This window comes from Mirounga leonina, unplaced genomic scaffold (genome assembly GCF_011800145.1).
Source record: "Mirounga leonina isolate KUSES-001 unplaced genomic scaffold, KU_Mleo_1.0 Mir_260, whole genome shotgun sequence".
NCBI lineage: Eukaryota > Metazoa > Chordata > Mammalia > Carnivora > Phocidae > Mirounga > Mirounga leonina.
The window spans coordinates 1,680,166-1,697,776 of NW_023270642.1; the positions used below are offsets into that span (position 1 = coordinate 1,680,166).

General features: G+C 38.9%; 1 protein-coding gene across 24 annotated transcripts in view; it reads right to left on the minus strand.

The window, feature by feature from the left end:
• PARD3 (par-3 family cell polarity regulator) overlaps nt 1-17,611 on the minus strand; it is a 657,675-nt gene that overhangs the window by 218,124 nt on the left and 421,940 nt on the right. For 8 of the 24 annotated variants that reach the window (XM_035029550.1, XM_035029545.1, XM_035029540.1 and 5 more), the window contains 3 exons: nt 11,811-11,970; nt 5,236-5,425; nt 57-208 (listed from right to left, as the gene is read on the minus strand). In XM_035029550.1, coding sequence (XP_034885441.1) covers nt 57-208; nt 5,236-5,425; nt 11,811-11,970 — 502 coding nt within the window. The remainder of the gene's footprint in view (nt 1-56; nt 209-5,235; nt 5,426-11,810; nt 11,971-17,611) is intronic. The other 16 variants (XM_035029556.1, XM_035029552.1, XM_035029543.1 and 13 more) reach the window with 5 other exon arrangements.

The window sequence follows — 17,611 nt, forward strand, 5'->3', positions numbered from 1 at the left end:
TAATCTGAAAGCATCTAAACCTTATTTAGATAAAGATTCATGGAGATTGTACTCACTACCTAAATCCATGCTTTTTGATTTTCGCGTTTTAACGAAATCCAATTGACTGGCATCTGAAAATTGCTTTGTGCGTTTTTCTGACATACTCTGGCGTCCAAATCCTTCTCGTTGAAAAGCAAGAACTGGATCAACATCTGGACTCAAAGAGCTGTTGTGAAGAGAAAGATAAACATAAAAATATTTACTATAAATAGAGGACATCCAACTTTAGGAAAGATCATATATGCCTGTGTGTATGAAGGTATGCATATGTGTATTCCTCAGAAATGCTGAAACTAACACAAATATAGTCCATTAAAAAAAATCTGTGGCTGAATAAGAAGTGATGGGAAAATACAAAATTAATCTACATTTAGAGTAATTCTTTCTCCGTGTGAGTTCTCTCCTCCTCTATTCCCTTCTGTTTCCTCACTGTTCTCCTATACATCATTATTTCTAAGTGATTATAAAAAATAAAGCTGATGGGGGTGGTGGGGTGGTTCAGGCAGTTAGGCATCCGACTCTTGGTTTCGGCTCAGGTCATGATCTCACGGTCATGAGATCAAGCCCTGCATCGGGCTCTGTGCTCAGCAGGGAGTCTGCTTCTCCTTCTTACTCTGCCCCCCCCCTACCCCCCACTCACATGGGCTCTATCTAAAATAAATAAAATAAAATCTTTTTAAAAAAAATAAGGCTGATGTCTTTTAGACATTGGGAGGATTGCATATTTGAGGAAAACTTTCATATATGAATATAAATACTGGCAGCAAACAAGTGACTATATGAATTGCAATCAAATAGAAGTTTGAAAAAAGAACATGTCTGGTCTTCTTATATATCCTTTATCCTGTGTTTCAGAAAAGAAGAAAAAACACCATTGTGGCATGTAGTTTCATGAGAATATAGTTTCTCAGCAATATGTATTCAACTGAGAAGAAACCAACTCAACACATCTTTATTAGAACCTATTCTGATTAATGTGTTGTGCTGGGGACCAAAGTTAAAAAAATAAAAACAAAAAGATCTCTGTTCTCTGCAAGCTCCTAAGAAAAAATACTACACCAGAAGCACCAAGCTGATGCTGTGGATGCAGAGATGGGGGAATGTCGGTGTCAGGGGGAGGCAGGAATAGCACAACTAAGCCCGGATAACATTTCATTTCGGTGACACCAACACAGTAGTTCAAGCAGAGATGATGAAGCCCATGGCAAATCATTGGTAACAGGATATAGCTGGAAGAGTTTTCCAAGTGGACATGGCAAGGGATGACATAGAATCACTCCTATTTGTAAAAATCTGTGAACACTTTAAAAAGTACTACTAAGTGTTCTGAGCACAGTTCATACAGTAAGAATGGTCGTTCTGTGTTCTGGGCACACTGAGTAAATATATCGCTCTCCTGTATCAGCACCTAGCCACCTTCCCTATCTGGCCAGGTAGGAGAAAATGCCTCCACAGCAAGCTAAACATACTAGAAGGTGAGGGGCTGCTTCCACCACGTCAGCTGAGTTTATGATAGCCTTCCTTATGCTTCTAATGGAAGCAAACTTCTCTACTCTTTATGGCCGTAGACAATTACCATCCATACTGGTAAAGGAGAGTGATCTGGTTTGGATATCCATCAAAAATGTAGCTGCAGTTTACTGTGCATGAAATGATAGCTGGCTCTGAGAGAAGAGCTAAAGCAAAAATTGTAGAAAGAAAGACATCAAGGGAAATGCTTCGCCCTCAGGTTAAGTGACCTGAAATGTGTCGGGCGCACGTGTATTAATATGCTCTATAAACAGAATAGCAGCCTCCCCCGTCTGACAAGGCCAGTAAGAGAACTCAAGGACATAATGTGAAAGCCCTTTATAACTGCAAACCACCATACAAAGTAAGTTATTATCACCCCACAAAGATTGTCTATCTCAAATAATCAACATAATACAAATTATGATAACAGAAATAGGGTCCTTAAAAACCACACAGGGGAACGGCACAATCCTTCCCAATCTTTTTCACCAAGTACAGGTGAGACAAGGTAGGTGCCCATGACTCCAAATTTAAGGAAGCACTCACTCTCACGGTCATGCAAGTTCAGGGTGCACACCTGAGAATGACTCCCTCCTTATATTTTGTATCCTGGGCATCCAGCTTGCCTCCCCTTTGTCCTGGTCTCAGTACTGAGAAAAGAGAAACTGTATCCCACGGGCACTGGGAATTCAGCCCAGAGCAAGAACAACTTTATTTGGTAAAACTCTATGTTATGTCCTAATAAATGTTCTTTTCTCTGTATTCTATATTAAATCTTTTCATTTTTTAATACACCATATTTTTTTCTGTAAAACTTTGAATACATTTTTGAAATCTTCAGGGCCCCTTCACATACTACTATGCTTGCATACCATGTATATATGTATATGAGTATGCATGTATGTATTTATAACTATAGCCTATATTATATACATAATTGCATACTGCTTATACCTATTTCTTGAATTTTTTTGCATTTTTTTAAATTTTATTATGTTATGTTAATCACCATACATTACATCATTAGTTTTTGATGTAGTGTTCCAGGATTCATTGTTTGCATATAACACCCAGTGTTCCATTCAATACGTGCCCTCTTTAATACCCATCACCAGGCTAACCCATCCCCCCACCCCCCTCCCCTCTAGAACCTTCAGTTTGTTTCTCAGAGTCCATAGTCTCTCATGGTTCATCTCCCCCTCCAATTTTGCCCCCATATTTCTTAAATTTATATATGCTTGCATATCCTCTTTATGTAGTAGTATTCAGATTCTACTATGCTTACTATATTATGCTTGTAATTTCCACATATACCCCAATTGGAAAAGACAGACCTAGAAATGAAAACTAAAAACCCATTTGATAAGAACTATGACCCAATTATGCAACAGCAAACTCTAAATTATATATTTTCAATAAGAATAATAATAAAAGCTGATCTCTTCAATCATTCTGCTCATGAAATACATTTTTAATAGAAATTATTGATAAGAGCCTTTCCAAAGAAATGCAAATTGTTGGTGCCAATGTTATCTGAAAACCACACATTGGCATATCTTTTACACTAATCTCATATCTTTGGAATTATGTTGCTACTAAGATTAGAATCTGCTGTTTTACCTTGTTTCTCCTTAAAAACATTGCTAATGTTCCCTAAATCAATTACCAGATTGAAAAAAGTATATTCTATTTGTTAACAAAAGTTCAGCCATGACATATTTACCTTCCACAACTGTGCAGTGAACTGTGAACATACACAATTTAAAATGTCAAATGAGTTTGTGAGCTAATAAGAGTCTTAAAGTAACTAAATATTCTTAAACCATGACATAATTAATTCTTCCCTATCAACACACCCATTAAACTAATTTCAGACACAGTAAACAGGACACTAGAATACTTAGCAAGTTCAATTGCAAAACTGACAGCTTATTCTTTAAAGGATGTAACCATACCCTGACCCCCAATGTTATTAAAATTCCAGTTATTAATCCTGTCTTATTGCCCTTTTGTTTTCATAACATTTTCATCAAGGATTAGGGAGATACTGTCAGGCTGGAAAAGCTCACATTTCCTGCTGTGATTCCCAACAGCTGCCTTTCTTATTTGGATAACCCTTCATTCATATTCTTTTCCTTGCTCCACATTCCCCATGGCAAAATCACGCAAGTCCTCGCCATTTTATCAATGCCCTTAGGGAAATTAATGCCACAATCTATTCCTGCTAGCTACTTATTTATTTTCACCAATACAGTGCTTCAGAAGGCCCCAAACAGATCTATTCCCATGGCCACCCTCACAATCCTCATCAGGGTGGAGATTCAATGGCTTTTGTCCCAAAGTTGAATACTGCCAATATCTAATCCTTACTTTCCCTGTTGTTGCTTTCACTCTGAGAGACACAAACTGCAGCAGTGAATGGAGCAGCATCTGCGGATTTCAAATGGGATTTTACTTTATATTATAGTTTCCCCTTCTATGTTGAGCCAAAAACCTCATTCACAGATATGCTATTATCATGCAGGCTGGAGTGTAGCTCTTTTTTAAATCCTGTGGTTTCAGTAAGAATTTTTTTAAAAAAGAAAGAAAGACAAGACAGAGACAGACTTTTCAAGGATCCAGATTAACAGGTGACTATTCCAAGAGATCTGCAGAATTCCCAGGTACAGTGCTAGATGTTTGTGTGGTTTTGTAAGGAGCTGGGGAGGAGGGTTGGGGAGAGGGCGACTTTGCTAAGATCACCACTAAAATGTTAACACAAATCAATGATGGGCCTCCAGACTCCTCTGGTCTAATACCAATTTTTGACACAAGTCTGGGTAAGAGTAGAAAAGAGAAATGGGTAGGTGGTGAAGGAACAGTGCTGTAACATTTAAATACCATTTTGTTGATGTATTCATGGAACACCCCCAGAGAAAGGGCAATAAGAAAATTCTGATATAATGCTTCACGTGGCTTATGTTAATTATCACTACAACCTCACAAGGTCATCCCTGGGAGGGACTTGCCTTTTGGCTTATGGATGTGCATAATTACAAGGCATGCAAATTAAGGCACACATCCACACCCACGGACCACGCATTGGCTCAATAATATCAAATGCTTTCTTCTGTTTTGGAAGATTCTGGAGAAAGAAACAGCATTAGGCTGCCTCAAAAGTCACAATGTTAGAAGCAAGCGGGAAGCACTTAAAATGGCAGGGTTACAGCACTCTAAAAAAAAAACCAAGCAAACCTTTAAAAAGCCTCCTCCCACTCCCAGAGCATAGCACCTATTAATTTGACCAAAGTCATCTAATTGTTACAAACTTTCAGTCACCTCAGAGATTTGCTTAGAACTGATTTAATAAAAAGAACAATTCATCAAATTAAAACAGATCTAAAATAACCAACAGCGGAACTTCACAAATGAGTAGGTCTTTTTTGGTGAGTGGTAGTTCTGTTGTAGACTTGGCTTAGTTAATAAGTACAGCCCTGGACACGCTAAAACAACGGGGCAAGTTTATGGGGTGGAGGGGAATCTTTTATTAAAAGAGTGATAATTAAGAGTATTAAGACCATGAAAACAGAACACGGCCATAAAACAAAACTGATTAACTGTGCTTAATGATAGACCATTTCAGCATAAAATGAAGGTGATTGCAATTAAGTAATGGTTCCCAAGCCTGGAGTGCGATCTTACCAGTCTGCTGAATCACTGATTGCAGACTTTGCCCATGTGCCAGCATCCGTTGTCACGAAGCCCACATCATCGTGGGAGCTGGAAGATGACTGGTCAGAGAGATGTGGAGGGAGCACCGGCAGCCTGTCATCTTCTATAATGACAGTGTCATCTTGGGGCATGTTCACCGTGGGGGACAGCTGGTATTTACCTGGCCGGTGGGAAAAAAAAGGAAGAGAAATTCTAGATATCGATCTAAGGGCTATGCGTACGAATGGCAATACATTACAACATTAGAAAAAGTCTAAATTTCCAAACATCTGCTCAACCTGGTGGAACAAAATAGAATGAAGGAAATTTATTTTTTCACAAATAAATGGCCGGTGGAGGCCTTGAGTCTGTTCCCTTCTCTGACTCGACGGCTCTGTAGCTCTCAGCACAGTGTTCAATTTCACTGGATTCAGGTTTCCTAAAGCCACAGATGATCTCCTGAACATCTTATAAAGTGAAAATGCTACACAGATTCTAAGTTGTGAAAGTCCTTTGGAAAATTTTACCAGGAAATTTATAGGGAAGCCCTGCAGACTTATATCAATCATTCACATACTCATTTGCTGGGCATATACCGCATAGCAAGGATGTAAGAAAGACTTAAATCTCTGCCCCCAAACAGCTCACACCCTAGAGAAACAGAGAGACATACAAACACTGATAATTGACTGATGGTGTGAAGGACATGCTAAAAAGACTGTGGCCTTCACCTGGGTGGCTGGAGGCAGAGGACACCAGGGATCCTCACCAAAGTTAACCTCATAGTTGGGCTTTGAATGATGAATATGATCTTTTCTGCTAGGAGAAATGATGACATTGGTTTTACACAATGGCAACAACATCATTAAATTCATGATGGAGAAACGCTCCCAGTACATTCAGGTGACACTTCAAAGATGAGTACATGCAGAATCGAGGCCTCATGGGGAGATGGTAGGAGTGATCTTAAAAAGATAGGATCTAACTGTCCAGAGATTTTCAGGCTAAGACAGTGGGGTCTGCACATTTTTATTTATTCAATTCGGATATAATGTTCTTGGTAAGGAAAGACTCACAACTGTCTATACTGACGAGTTTCTTTTGGGGAAATCTGCTCAGGTGCATGGATCAGCATGACAGACGTTTATATTTCTTGGGACAAAATTACGATTTAAGCCCTGAACCCTTAAAGGTAAAGCTGCGGTCCAAATGATGCCATCTTCCTCCCAAAAACATCCATACTTCTTCTGGCTTCCTCCTCAAATCTTGTGCTATACTTCTGAGTAAGACCTCACTGGACAAGGCTTTGGTCCAAGTGGATACATCAAGAGAGTCCATACTCACAGAAACACACATCAGGGTATGAAGGAGGCCCCCTGCTGGCTCTCCCAACAGAGCAAGAATTGACAATTTCCCCATCACCTTGCAGTGGGATGGGAGAAGTCTCATTTTAAGTCCAACATTCAAATCTGGTAAGCCAGCTCTACTGGCTCCAACCCAAATAAAACGGATCGCTGTCCTTTCCCCATCCTAGCACCATTTTACACTTTACACAGGGTGCTCTTTCCCTTTATTATAAACCACTTTTTAAAATAGCACCACAGCAACATGTGGAGAGATTTTAACATTTTAACATCAGGCTTAAGATCTAATTTTTAAAATAAACATTCATAAGAATGTGCAAGTGAGGACTTTTTGTTTTAACATGATTCTGGCAATTATGGGATGGCATATATAGGCTTGAAGGATTTTTAAAATACATATTATTCTAGACACTCAACAAAGGGACAAAAATTAAGTTGATCCGTATCCTCTCAGGACAACCCACAAAAGAAGACATGCTAGACGTTTCAAATGCGTTGATTATTTAGCACCAACTACTTTATTATAGAAATACTGTATGTTCACTGAAACATTAACACAGATTTTATCAAGAAAAACACTCTATTTTGATTTGAAATGCATTCATTTTGATAAAGTGTGAAAACTAGCAACTTTTTATAAATGCTCATGATTATAAAGCAAATCAAATTTAACTTAATTGTTTCCCTCTCCTGAATTCAAATTATTTATTTACTACTACTTGAGTTTAGGACTTCAGTAGAGAAAAACAGAAATCTAAAAAATTACCATTCATAAATAAGGTTGGACATCCTAGCACTATCACCAAAAGAAGTATTTCCTTCTCAAGACATACTTTTTTGCCCAAAAAGTGTACAGAATGACAAAACCAGAGTTATCCCTGACAGCTCACCACTGACAAGGCACGTGTCATAGCATTAAATGCCAAGTCCTCACAAAGGCAAAATTTACTGGAAGGAAAAATTACAATATAATTATAGTGTACTCGCTTTTAAACACAAAAACTAAAACTCTTGGGTTTACACAATATATTCTGAGAGACAGCCTAATAAGCAATATGGAACACTGAATGGTTCTTCATATGACAATCCTTTTTTTATAATATGCTGTGTTGAATAGAAATATTGTACCTTAAGTGATCCAAAATTTTATACATAAATGCTAAGAAATTTTCCTAATAATAAGAAAACAATTTAGCTTTTTCCTCTCACAAATGATTCTAGGGGCTAATATTTCAAAAGATTTGAGAATTCACGTTTTTCATCAGCTTCCCAACTTCTTGACATACTCGCCAAGAATTACAGTTTTTGAATCTGGATGCAGGAATATATTGGGAACAATGGACAACTAAATTATCTCACTCCATGTTCTACCAAACTCCACCTAGACAATACCTCTTAATGATAACCTGGTACATCACAAACGTGAAACCTTCCAAGGGTGACCTGAGAAGCCTTTGATCGGTTTTTTGATGGATAAATATTTCTCCTTCTTCAACTAGTTAACCGACAAACTACAAACTAAAATTTAAACCAGTCAGTATCTTACAGAAGAGTGAAACAATGAGATACGAAATGATTGTTTACTAAACATTTATTCATTGGTACATTTACATAAAAGGCAATACCATTCATGACACTAGAAACAGATGAAAACTTTTCCAGTGATTTGACTCACAATAAAAATGACATTAATGTTCCATTTCTCAATGTTGAATTTCTAACAAGATAAAAATATGCTGAGCATAATTATTTTTTAAACTCACCACAAATGCATGAATATAAAAACTACTGAGGTTAATCTCTAAAACGAGTACACCAGATTTTGGTCTTGCTTTAAACAGAAAATTTCTTCAGATTAAAATTTGGAAAAAAAAAAATTAAGGTTTCATGTTCCCAAATGTCAACTTGTGATGTATTTCAGTGAACGTGTTGGTTAAATTAACCATGCCTATTATTGTTTTATGATTATTATAGTTAAGACAGTCCAGCAATTTAGAAGATATTTTTTTTAAGTCTTTTAACATGAAGCATCCTAGGTAGGCTCTCTAGAGATTTCTTTTTGATGAATATCCAGGATTAAAATCCATGATTAGTGGCAGGTAGACCCATACAGAAGACATCTGGAGAAATCTTGTCTTGGTCACAACTCTGGATGACCCGACCAAAAACTAGGGATATCGATCCAGGTTGAAGTAATGTGGGACTCATGACTCGGGAAAATACACATCCTAACTGGTCGAGGAACACAGAATGTGGCTTCCGGACTTGTCACTGGAATTTCTCTGGTCCCTAACTTCTCTGAACAGAAGATAATTCAGCTGGAGTAGATGATTTCTAAGACTGTTTTCAGAGATGAGCTTTTTTGATTTTTAGAACACAGTGGCCGCCACAACGGAACAAATTCTGTTGACTGTCTAATGCCTTTTGCTTAAAGATATGGATAAACTGATCTTAATAAAGAATGGACGTCACTAATCCTTATTGTGTGGTCTCACTATGCCCTAGAGAGGGCTACTTTTAGAAACAAGAAATATCCAAAAACAACATAAAACAAAAAATCACCATGGGATCTTGTGACAATGTTCCTTTATCTGTCAAGTGGGAGAGTGCGGCTAATGACCCCTGACATCCTGCCAAGTCTTACATCTCTTCCTTTTTTGATTTATTCTTTTAGAAGCTTCTCTCCTGAGATATGTTCCCATAGAAATGAGCTAGAAAGCCTCAAAGCTCCTTTTGGTCTAGAGTCTCACATGAGGGTTTTTCTAGGTGAAAATTCATCCTGTTTGCATACAACTAGTCATTTCTTAAAGTAATCAACTGTAATTTCAATACAAAGCTCTATTTGAATCAGAGCAGATCATAAAGTAAATACCATCACCTCCACTAGTGTCTACGTAAGGGTTATTCTAAATATATAGAAGACAATCAGCAACCAAACAAGATCTACCTGAGAGATTTCAATGTACCTAGATACTGTGCAAATCAATAAATACTAGTGCTACTGATTTAGGTTAACAGAAATTCAGTGCTCTACTATCTTATATTTGGTACCCTGTATTTTGTTTTAAGCTAACATCCTTTGCAGAATTTCTAACTTTACGTGGGAACTGACCTAGCAAACCATTTGTTTCTTAGGGCCACTGATAATGGAATACGGACTGATGAAGACTGAGTTCTCAAATTTGTAAAACTCAAGACAGATCAGGTTAAGCATATGCAATTCTCAGGGTAAAACTATAAAGGATCCCTAGTTTCCAGTAGAATATGTAAAAAACTATGTTAAGAAAATACCCAAATCGTTCAACATTAACTTGGCCTACCAAAAAAGGGTAAAGAGTCTTTCACCCCCAACCCAAAAGGGCATGCACAGTACATCACAAAGCACACAGCTGGGAGGGAAGCTGCTGCCCAGGGGAAAGCATCTGGAGCCTTAAAAGTCCATCACATCTCTAGAGGAGGGAAGGGAAAACAACAGTAATGCAAATGGAAGTGGACTAAGGAAGCCACAGCTAACAAAATCAGGGTAACAGACTATGAAGAAAATGAAGGAGTCCTCAACCCATTATATACAGCACTTCAAAAGGTCACTAGGTGAATTTTGGGGTTTTTTGGTTTTTTAGATTTAGTTTTTCAGCCTTCCTCTGAAGCATCAGGGATTGGAGGCAGGACGCAGGTTACAGGAACTGGTGGACCAATGGTCTGATTCAGTATGGCAAGTCCTATGTTCCTATAATAAAGGGGAAATTACAGCATATCACTTTGTATGCACACAGATCCAGGGACACATGCACGCTCTTTCTCTCTCAAGGGGTCTGAATTTTCATTAATGAAAAAAGTATTTAACAAAGATAAAGTTTTACACCAAAACCAAGAAAGTATGGAAAATGCAACGGCAGTGAAGAGAATGATCATTAAGAAGCAAAGATTAGTGTGGTGATCTCTGTGCACTGTGTGGCATCTGACAGGTGCACAGTGGTTTTAGCATCCTTCCCCTACTTCCATTTATGCCAAGCAGGCAAAAAAGAAAACCACTGACAAAGTAAAACCAGAGGGCTGGCAGGTCTAAGTCCTATGTGCAACAAAATAAGGAATTGAGAATTTAGCATCTTCTCCGAACTAGAAAGCTAGAAGGACCAAAGGAAGACCAGAAAATTCTACTAGTCATGTTTATGTGTTTTTCCTGTCATGCCCAGGAGAGAGTTCCCTGTAGGCAGAGATTGTGTCTCACTCATTTTTGTATCTACAGCAAAAGTGTGTACACAAACGTCTTGTCAATGGTAGGGTTTCCATAAATGTCCACTGGCGAATGAAATAAATTCTTGTTCCAAAGAAGCTTCATAATGGAAACTTGAATTGTATTAAATCTTCATTAAAGGTTTCAAAATGGCGTTAAATTTAGGGTTTTATTTTCGAGCCTTGCAAAACACACCAGCAATAAAACTGTTTTATGTCAGGTGCTATTTTAATCGAAACAGCTGCTTATGTTTTAAATTTGAAAACTCTCGCAAGTTAATCCCAAGATGAGCAACTCAGTAAATCCACCCATTCCTGTGGCAAAGCAAGTCTTTATTAACTGGATCTGTTAGGAGAAAGCTGCACTTCTGCCGAGCAAGTGTTAATAACCTCAGTACCCACTGGGGGCTGAGCAGACAGTATGGTGCCGAATCCAAACAAAGGATGCAAAACACTAGCTTCCGGACTTTAAAATCAGGGCTTTGAAAAAGTAGAGATGCAACTTAAAAACGGTAACATTCTATTAAATACAAGCCAAATAAATGTGAATATTTCATCTACATACGAACATGTACAGCTGCATCTGTTCCTCTCCCTGTAAAAAAGGTGCTGCCGTGAAAGATACGTGACTTTGAATCCTCCTCATCATAAACCACTAAATTCTGACTTTCCTAAAACATGGCTTCACTTCTACTCTCAAACAAGCTAAATATATCTTGATCGCTGAACATATTTCCATGTGACCCCTTCCTTTTCTACCCCCCCCAACATGTTATAGGATCTAAAATTCACTTAACAAAATCAATGTATTGATTCAGTCTCTTCACTATTAACACTTCCTGGATGATTGTAATGAACCTGCTCTTTTTCCTCTTGAAAACACAGGCCTCCCTTACATTAATATTACATTAATAACCTCCCAGTGAACCAGGAAAGCATAAAAATAAGATGTGATAAACAGAGTTTTACCTGACTCACCCATTATCCTGCTGAGGGCAGCATTTCTCGTGGGGGATTCATCAAGCCCCTCAATCCCACTGTAGAGGGAATGGGAGATTCTTCGTTCTCGATCATCCAATACTGTTTCAATGGGCAGCTCAGGTCCAGAGGGGCTCCCAGGTGACTTCAGCTACAGAGAAAAGGGGGCAAGGGAAAATCAGTACTGGAGGCCCATTAGCAGCATGGGGGAATTATAACAACTTGCCCAAGGCCTGCATCCAACTGGGTACCAAATGAACTAGAACTTTTCACCCTGTACCAAAATAATTTGTGATGACAGCTCTGCCTAATGACCAACTTTCTCTGCCACTTTACACTGTGCCTCCCATGAAGTTCTGTCAGATTGCAACCATTGGAGGAAAAATATGTATATTAAAAGCTTTTTTTTTTAAACTTATTTTGCTGCTTATTTTTTCAATTTGACTGTTAGTATCTGTTGAAGTCAATTTAAGTTATGCTTTAATTCAGAATTCTTTATGAGATGTTGCTCTGCACAAAGTGTGCTTTATCAGAATGGAAGCTGGAACTAAGCTATACTTTTTATATCTATAATAGGTAAATACACCTAACAATTAGCACTCATCTCCATGTGTGCTGGTAGAATTACTACCTACTCTAAAAGATCTTTACTTGTGAGCTCAGGTGTCTCGAACAATTCACTGAGCCTACATTTCTTCTGCTAGAAATTAGTTAAGAAATCATTCTATTCTCTTACTATAATCTTAAATATAAGATAGGGAGGTACCTGAAAAAAACCACTTTAATAGTACATAAACAATACAGAAGTAGGGACCAAATATTCTAATGAAGCAAAGATGTATATGTCACAAACATATATGATCTAATAAATAAGCAAAGAATACAGGTCAATTTCCATCACCATGAATTAAAACAGTATGTGGCATTCTTTCAAACAGCTGTGCCTCATAAGTCAGATTCTGCACAAAAATAATATGAATAAGGAACCTATGTTCATAAGGTCTTGAAACAAATCTGCTTCAAGGAGGGAACAAAGCACACTTAACAGCAATCCTCCAAACGTGGGCTCTGAGGTTAACCCCATGGACTAATATCTTATGACGCTCTGGTGCTGGCTTGCAGCCAGAGACAAAGAGGGCTTGGGGGGAGGTGGGGAGAGGGGTACAGCACAGTACCACCAAGTGAGAGAGAGGACCACACATCCCAAACAGAGGAAACCACAACGGTTGCAGTTCCTTCATCGGAACAAATTATTATTTCTGTTAGAAGCTATCATCTGTTCAATATAAATGAGATATTTAATGAAGTTCCAAATTGTAGACTTATCTCTCCCAGTTTGATAAGCACTGGGGAGATTTAATGCATTGAAGGGTCAACACAATTACAATTGGAGGCACGTCAAACTGCAGGAGAATAATAAACTCGCAGCGCTAGTGAATTAGACTCAATAAGGTTTAAATTGTGAAATGAGGATTTGTTTTATTAGTTGTTTTTTTTAACTGCAGATTACAACTGACAGCTTCACAGAAAAGTAAATTAAATATTCAAGGTCTCTGATGTAAAAAAATAAAAACATTTTCTGAAAGAATACTATGCCTCAATTCCAAAGTACTTTGGGGAGGTAAAAACAAAAACAAACTAAAGCAATACCCTATGCCTTTAAGAACAAGTATGTCTGAAAATTTTAAATGAGCACATACACTGAAGAGACTTGCGATCCAAATCTCTATATGAGACCTGCTTGCTGTACAATTTACTTTCTAAGACAAACAACGTATCCTCACATTTGCTTAACAGATACATTTAATTGAACTAGATAACTGAAATTTTCTAGATGATAAAATCCTTACAAAGCTATTCATGAGAAATCCCTAAATAATCTAAAAGGCTATTTTAGAATTTTAGAAAATCAAATAAAAATTCCATTTTAAAAAAGCAATGCAGGCTTTCTAGAGAAAAAAAAAAAAAAAACAGTAAGGTGCCTGTTCAGAAAGAACCTCACAATTGAACATTTTCATGGGAAAGAGTCTACACCTCCTCTACCTCCCTAACCATGTCTAATTTACATCTCAAAAGACAGATTTAAATGAAGACATCAGCAGCCTACTACATAAATATTTAACAGAAGATACAATGCCTTTTAATTTCTTTTAAAAAAAAAAAAAACCTGATGGGGTACACAGTTTTGTTTTAAATCTTTTGATGATTTTTTTGTTGTCGTTGCAAGAAAAGGAGTTTAGGAAGGAGAAACACACCACGGGGGTACTACGGCGGCACAGGGGAGAGTCAGAGCAAGGGGGTAGAAGAGAGGCCCAGGGTGGTCTGCAACCTAGGTTAGTCCCAGGCCCTGTAAGTCTCCTTACATAAAAACCTTCTTCAAATTAAACTTAATTAGAAGAAACTAAAATAAAAGAACTACAATTTTCACTTTGTGGCTTGTTGTTTAAGGTGCAAAAATGTTCTTCAATCTAACTTATTCAGTCCCAGGTAGGAGTAGTTGTGCTCAGCCCCCTCAGCTCCACCTCTGGAAAAATAGGAAAGCCTTTTCACCTATTAGAGAAAACTTAGCTCTCGGTTGCAGCAAGATAACTCCTATTGGGTAGCAGTGTAAAGGGATACAGTCTTTTCTAAAGTAATACAGAAATGTATATCACAGGTCCAAAAACATCTTATACTCCTTGACCCGGCCATTTATTTCACTTTGTGGTCACTGCCCTCACAAAATAATAAGCTACACAAATAATAAAGATACATGTGAATCAATATTTATCATAACATTATTTACAAAGGTATAAAATTGGGAATTACCCCAATACTGAAAAACAATGTAAATGTAGTCCACACTTAGAAAAGATATTCAAATGATATGTTGCTTTTATAATCAGAAAATAACAAATGATATATAACAACAAAAATTGGATATTGTCCAATGAATATGCTTTCCATTATATACTTGGACTACTTTTCTTAGGAAAAGCTAAAATCTTGGCTTCTTTTAAAAAACTAATATCTTTTCTGCAGGGTTTAGCAAATTCTCATGTCATTGTAGGTAAGCATGAGTGGGTCAAATGATGTCTTTCACACAGAGAAATTGTATCCCACCATCTCGACCATAAGCATTGAAAACCTGGCATAGATAAGGCCCTGATCTGGGCAGCAAATTAAAGACTGGGTTCCAGTTAGTAAAGGGCACAATCTTATTATTCGACATTTCAGGATTTTTGGGCTTATTCTATTTTATCCCCAATGCCTGGCACAGAGCAGATACTAGGTGAATAAATGGATGAATAAATTAATTTCCAAGTGAATAACTCAGATTTTCCTCAAAATGGTTTGGAGATCTTATACACACTAGGCCACGTGGAAGCAGGTCTAAAACTGAGGGCACAGCACAGTATGTGGCCTAGATTACAATGATATATTGTGGAAAGTACTAACATCCAAAGGACAGGTAAACACAAAACAATGAATAAAAAGACAGGCTTGAGTCTTGGAGAAGAGTGGTCGTAGCTTTAAGGTCCAGTTTCAGGTTCTGTTGTCATGTAGAACAACACTTCATCTCCTTTCCATACCCCACCCCCCCACCCACCGTGGGCTACAGCAAAGATCAGAGAGGTACTGGAACCTCCCCAAGTCATTCTATCTGTAAGTGGCAGACCCAAAATGTAACTGTCTGATGCTAAAACCCATGCTTTTATTGTATGCTACTTCCTAACACAACCAGAATACAAATTGCCTGAACAACACAATCACAGTCAATTAAGGCCCACTCACATTGTGTAAGAGGAATGGGCACCTGTTTCTAAATTACTTTGCCACTACCTTGGCCTTGCAGCCATTAAGCAAATCATTTGACCTCTCTGCATTTATTTCTTAATACATGAAGTGAAGAGAATCATAAATGATACCTTAGGCCCCTTCCTATTCTAATATAGCTTTCTAATTCTAAGAGGATTAAACCTACAGAGAGAACTCATTTTAAAGTAGTCCCTGCTGACTACATCCTTCAGTATGGGGTCTAAGACAAGGCTCACCTGGTCACATTCTCTACTGGTACTAAGACGAGGCTTCATATGAAATAATTTCTAACACAGATACAATTAGATGACCGCAAGCTATGTTAAACCGCAGTAATTTCTACAAACATTAATTTCCTTGGAACATCCACAATCAGCATAATTGTCAAACACAGGTTATTTTCAATCCTCAAAGAACGATGTCAAGTATTTACTCCCGTTTCCCTCTACTATCCTTCAAAGTCCTCAACAAATGTGTCCTTTGTGATGATAACCAACGTTTCTGCCTCTTGCTTTATGTATTCTATCCAATGGAAAAGATTTAAGAAGTTTTTCCTCCAATGGGCGTCTGAGTGGCTCAGATGGTTAAGCATCTGCCTTTGGCTCAGGTCATGATCCCAGGGTCCTGGGATCGAGTCCAGCACTGGGCTCTCTGCTCAACGGGGAGCCTGTTTCTCCCTCTGCCTCTGCTTCTCTCTCTCTCTGATGAATAAATAAAAATCTTAAAAAAAAAAAGGAAGAAGAAGCTTTTCTCCAAAAAAGTTAATCCATCAATCAGGAAACAAGGGGAAGCCATTTCTTTTTTTTTTTTCTTCTAAAGAAACAATTATTGTTGATGAGAAGTTTTTAAATGTACTTAAGAACATTAAATGTAAGGAAAGCAAAGGAAATCTAGAATCCCTGCCAAAATATTAATTTGGTTACCATGCCTGGTTTGTGTGTGTGTGTGTGTGTTGTTTTTTTTTTTTTAGAACTTCAGTTTCTAATATAACTAAGTTATCTTTTCTTCTAAAAACGCCAGCCTCCCCAGGATTGTTTCCCTTGTCATTCCGTTCGTGCTTAGGTGTTAGCTCTGGGTTGGACATCAAGAGATGGAGAAGTAGGGACATGGCAGATGGACAAGGTCCCAGCCATCTCAGAATTTACAGTTCCTACGAAAGAAAACCCGAAAGGAAACATGACAGGGTAATTGCTGCTAGATGAAGGTAAGTACTCCGACTACGGAATACTCTGGTGAGAGAAACTAAAATCTAAAAGCTGTCCTTGTGAGGACAAGGAGCAGAGAGGGCTCATGGGGCAAACCGGGCGAGACAGAACCGAGTGCCTGAGAAATTGCAAGCCGTGCCGAGGAGCCCACGCCCGCCGCACAGGGACGCACTGGAGGGGCACAGACGCCGGTTTCTGCATGTCCCGGGGGGCCATGGGATGGAGACTGGCACCTGTCCTGGAGGGGATGGAAACCTCCTGAAGGGATTTCAGCCGGGAGTGACAGGAGCAATGCGTTCTGCGGAAAAACCTGCCTGCCTGCAGTGTGGAGAACGGACTGCAGCAGCGAGCCCCGTGGGACAATGGGGCCTGAGGTGGGGCGACAGCAGAGGGGCTGGAGAAAGGTGGCTCGAGGAGAGAGAGAGTCTGGAGGCAGAGGTTACTGAAACAGGGAAGGCATTTGAAAGGTCCAGAGTCCGTCTCCAGCTTCTACAACCACGGAGTAGCGGTAGGGGTTGGGGGGGGGTGGGGCAAGACCAGGGTGGATGAAGTACTCAGGGAGGAACCGATTTTGAAGTAAAAGTATAAAGCCTCGGGCACCTTGTGACTTGGGAGCCTGAGCGACAAACCAGTAAGTGTCTGGACCTAGAACAGAACTCCGAGCTGGAAACGGGGTTGTGCGACTGGCCGTAACACGGGCGGTACCTGAAGATCTCCCAGGGAGCATGCGCGGCGTGGAGGCGCCCGGGGGGAGGAGCCGGCCCGGGGGGAGGAGCCGGCCCGGGGGGA